The 4,592-nt window shown below is 36.7% G+C and overlaps 1 protein-coding gene across 1 annotated transcript; it reads right to left on the bottom strand.

Annotated features, from left to right (window-relative positions):
• Window positions 1–248: 248 nt before the first annotated feature.
• On the bottom strand, window positions 249–3,096 carry apoa1a (apolipoprotein A-Ia). The gene is made up of 4 exons (XM_007260994.4): window positions 3,002–3,096; window positions 2,397–2,449; window positions 2,097–2,241; window positions 249–975 (listed from the first exon to the last, which is right to left on the bottom strand). The coding sequence occupies exons 2-4, from the start codon at window positions 2,437–2,439 to the stop codon at window positions 399–401; spliced, it is 765 nt and encodes a 254-aa protein (XP_007261056.1). The 5' UTR covers window positions 2,440–2,449; window positions 3,002–3,096; the 3' UTR covers window positions 249–398.
• Window positions 3,097–4,592: the final 1,496 nt, after the last annotated feature.

The raw sequence follows: 4,592 nt of genomic DNA, 5'->3' as shown, positions 1-4,592 counted from the left end.
TAATTTAGCTATTATTAATTACGCACTGAATTATTCAGTCACTGCTAATAAATGTTCACTAACAGCAATTATTTATTTAGCCACTAGTGTTAGTTATAATACAATAATATAATAGTTATAATCTACTATTATTCATTAACTGCTATAAATTATTCAGTAAGACATATTATGCTCCTTGCTGAGAAATTGTGTGTATTGAGTGTTAAATCTGACTTAAAGTACTGATACAAAAGAGACAGTTGAAAATGTTGGATTTTTGTTGTATTTATTTATTATCTTGCATCATGGGTAAATGTTGTAACATCACACAATGCTAATTCCACACGTATGAACAGATGAGTCTGTGGTGCTGAGGTGTGTTTACATTAAAGGAAGGCTAAGTCTAACTGGAGTGGTGTTTATTGCTGGAGAGCGAGGTAGGTGTTTCTGAAGAAGGCCATTGCTTTCTCCAGGTAGGGCTCCAGGCGGCCCTGCAGCTCAGTGGTGTGGGGGGCCAGCTTTTCCTTCACGTCGTCCACGGCCTTCAGCATGTGCTCCTTGTACTCGTCGGCGTAGGGGGTTGCCAGGTCTCTGAGGCCCTCCAGCTGCTTGCCCATCTTAGTGCGCACGGCCTCCACCATGGGCACCAGCTTGGACTTGGTCTCCTCGAAGTTGGTCTCCAGCTTCTGCTTCAGGTCCTCCAGGGCGGGCTGCAGCTTGAGGCGCAGGGACTCCAGCTCCTTCTGGTTGTCGGTGACGTACTCCTGGAAGATGGGCCCCAGTTTCTCGCGGTACTCCTCCAGGTGCTTCTCGATGACTTGGTGCAGCTCGGCGCGGTGTGGCTCCAGCTGGCTGCGCAGACTCTCCAGCTCAGTCATGATGTGCTCGCGAACCTGCTTGGTGCTGTCGGCGAGGTGTGCGGTGTAGGGGGTCAGGGAGCCGGAGGCGGTCTCTGCGTACTGCTGGAGTTTGTCCAGACTCTCGCTGACCTTCTGCCTAGAGGAGAGAGAAGATTTTAGAGAGTTTAGACTAATGCTTCTGGAGCAGTGGTTCTCAAACTGTGGTACGCAAAGCATTTCAGAATGATACACCAGATGACCTTTAGAAAATGTGTTGCATGCAGATTTTTTTTTTATTTTTGAAATCTAAAAAGTATTACCTCTAATTTTCACATCATCAGCTTTGTTTGTGTTTAGTGTTTAACTTAGTAGACCCTGTATGTAAGCTAACACTTCAGTAGTTCTTAACAGTTTCATAGCTCCTACAACTGAACCCTGTGGAACTCCACAATTCACAATAATTTCTGTATTAGCAATAAAAGCAAGTAACTAGGCTAGTGTTTAAGGGGGAGCCATTCATTCTAATCAATATTTAGCGTTTTGCAGAAGTGGGTAAGGCCCACACAGAAGCCTGAATAGATGATATTTAAACATTTTAAAACCACTTACTTAAAAATTTGAGAACCACTGTTACAGAACTATTGACTGCGTTTTTACACACCATGTCTACTATTTCCAGGTGTGCCATATCTTGTACATGATTATATCGTTAGATATTTAAACAATAAAATAAATTCATATTGAGAAAGCAATAACATCGTTCTTTTTTGGAAATCGTTCTATTTGGTGTTTGTTTTCTTATTTACTGTGAAGATTTAAGGTTTTATTTTTTATAATTGCTATAAATATATAGTTTGCAGTTTATGTTCATGCGTTAAATGATAAAGTGCGTTTTGCACTTTGGTATCAATGATAATTTTAGTTACATTACATTATTTTTATGTTACACTACTTATTTTTATTTTATACAAAATCAGAGTCTTGGTAAGTTATTGTTGTAAAATTGCTTTAAAGTTCTAAAAATAAATATGTAATGTAAATAGGTTTGATTTGATTTATGGTTTATTGTTATTTTAGGGCATATTACACACATTATTCCCAGTTTTAAATTAGTTTTTTTTTTTTTCATGCCTTCATGCATCAAGATGAATTCATGATTGTGTGCAAAGTATGTAGGACTGCTAAATACAGTAATATGCAGTAATTATAAACATATATAACAGGCCTTTATACCACCTGGTGCTATCAGAAAGTTATAATCAGGTGTTTGTCTCTTACTTGTAAGCGTCATATTCAGTTCCATCCAGCTGTCCGAGGGCCTTGGTGGCCTGGTCTCTCACTTGGTTCAGGTAGACCAGGGCAGCTGCCTTGTAGTGCTCCAGCTGTGTGGGAGCATCAGCCTGCATGTATCGGGCCTGAGAGCCTGAGAAACGAACAGTAGAAAAAGACAGCTTTAATAGATCTGATAAGCATTGTGTTTTCTTCTAAGACAAGAAAAAAACGCACTGGTAAAAGAACAGCAAATATAAAAGAGTGGAAAGAGAAACAAAGAGATATAAGAATGTAGAAGACTCTCACCCAGGGCCAAGAGGAGGGTCAGCGCGAGAGCCACAACTTTCATGGTTGAGATTCTATAAATAGAGGGAGAACAGTGTAAATGAAGCACAGCAGACAAAGACACACTTCACAGCAGCAGAACATTACCCTCAGTAGCATGGCAAGATTCTAATCTGATTTCAGCTGGTCATAATACTTTAAGACATTTATTACACTATAAAATGTTCTGATTGTATAACAAGTTAAGAATTAGTGAAATAAAGTTGAACTAAGAAAAAGAGCTTTTTTTGCCCACAAATTAAATTTCAGTCTGAATAACCAAATATGCATTTTACTACCAAAGTGTAAACGAATGTGGTCAAACTCTTATCAGAATACTTTACTATACAGTAAAACAAACTAACAGCTACAGTTTGTTAAAAAAAAAAAAACATTAGTAAAAGACAGGTCATTGTTCGCACAGTTAAAGTACCTTCTTAATAATTTGAAGTATTTGATTGAAAAAATATTTTTTTTTCTTTTCCTTAAAAGGCTAACTATGTGCTCTACATATGTTCACTATACTCTTCTTTTTTCAGCCTTTCTTAGCTTGCTTCTTTTTCTCTGTATCTCAGATGTGTTCTTACCTTGGAGGTGGTGCTCTGGTGAGTGACACTAAGCCCCAGGGAAGGTGGGTTTAAATAGGCCTGTCACCCTGTATGGGTGTGTGTGTGTGATTGTGAGTGTGTGATGAAGCTGGACTCCAGTCCTCCTGCATGGAAGTTCAAAGGTTCAAAGGTTAGCTATTTGCTCTGAACTAATCAGTGTAGGTCAACACCCAACCCTCCCCATCAAAAACTGCATGATGAGCCATTCTCTCTCTTATACACACACAAACAAGTTACATTACTTGATTCAATCATTGTTCCTTAATCTGCCATTTGAAGACGTATATGAACTAAAACATACAAAACAGTTGTACAAAAAGTAAAAGAAAACTAGAAAATACATTTAATAATCAGTTAAGTATAGTGAGATATATTACAAATACTGATTACATTTAACAACAAACGTGAATGGCTGTACAAACAAAGAGTTCATTCTGAATTAAATTTAGAAAAAGCACTGTGTTATTTAGAAATGTAAGCTTTCCATTAACAAACTTGTTTATGGTTTATAATACAGTCCACATTTTAGAGGGTAAGTTTCCTTTTAATTTTGGTGTAACTTCTCTGGATAAACCAGTATATTCAAAATGCTTACAGAGTCCTACAGGTACTTAACTGTACGTATAAATAAACAACTTTCTGAAACCTTGTACCTTTCCAACACTTATGGTGTAACTGTTCTCTGTGAATCAGTAAATAAAAATAGTTATGGGGTCCTACTCATACTTAAATATAGGTACAAATAAAGCACAGAAGAACCTGCAATTTCCCTGAACTTGTGGTGCAATTTTCATTAAAAATAATATATAATAATTTTGCCCTTTGTTCATGGCAATTATTAAGGCTTTATTCGAGTCACACTCCAGGGAATTATAATTCTAATAATTTTATGAGTTTAAGGGTGGAACAGCTAAAAACAGTCAGGGTGGAGTAAGAAGAAAACGTATAGTTTGTAATGTCAAGACTAAAATACACAAATCAAGACTAAAAACACAATAAGGAATGATAAGATTTTAAAGAAAATGTATTCATTAATACACAGAAACCAAAAAGATTTGTATTAAAGATTAGAAATCCCACACCTCATCTGATTTTTACTGTTCTTACTCTATGAGTACTCAGTACTTACTAGGTAAGTACTCAGAAACAACAGGGAGCTGGCTGCATTATGTAGTGTACAGTGTATTACCATTCTTACTCTGTAAGTACACAGTATTTACCCTCTAAAACGTGGGCTGCATTATTAAGCGTCACCCCAAACTTATGGGAAAATATGTGAATTGCATGGTTTAGCAAACTCATGCTTATATTGTTGATGTCCAATGAAAAACATATATCTCAAAAACAGCAACTTTACAGGAGGGAGATGAAACCTTCTTAACATTTAATGGAAGTCAATGTAAAAAAAAGAGTTGATTTGAGGTCATTTTGTGTGTTCCAATTTTGTAGTAACCTAAAAATCAACAAAAAAGAAGAATTGGACAATGACGATATGAGCTATGAAATCATATTCCAATTCCACGATTTAGATGCTCATTTGTGTCCTAAAATGGTAATAAATATAAATTTC

Source organism: Astyanax mexicanus, chromosome 1 (genome assembly GCF_023375975.1).
Source record: "Astyanax mexicanus isolate ESR-SI-001 chromosome 1, AstMex3_surface, whole genome shotgun sequence".
Classification (NCBI taxonomy): domain Eukaryota; kingdom Metazoa; phylum Chordata; class Actinopteri; order Characiformes; family Acestrorhamphidae; genus Astyanax; species Astyanax mexicanus.
The sequence above is the reverse complement of the archived record's forward strand: the minus strand, read 5'-3'. Positions and strand labels throughout refer to the sequence as shown.

What these genes read in the sequence shown, in the direction of transcription:
- apoa1a (XM_007260994.4), bottom strand. Translation starts at nt 2,439, where the DNA reads ATGAAAGTTGTGGCTCTCGCGCTGACCCTCCTCTTGGCCCTGG. An exon ending in GACCCTCCTCTTGGCCCTGG is followed by an intron (nt 2,242 to 2,396) that starts GTGAGAGTCTTC and finishes TTCGTTTCTCAG; the next exon opens with GCTCTCAGGCCCGATACATG. An exon ending in ACTGAATATGACGCTTACAA is followed by an intron (nt 976 to 2,096) that starts GTAAGAGACAAA and finishes TCTCTCCTCTAG; the next exon opens with GCAGAAGGTCAGCGAGAGTC.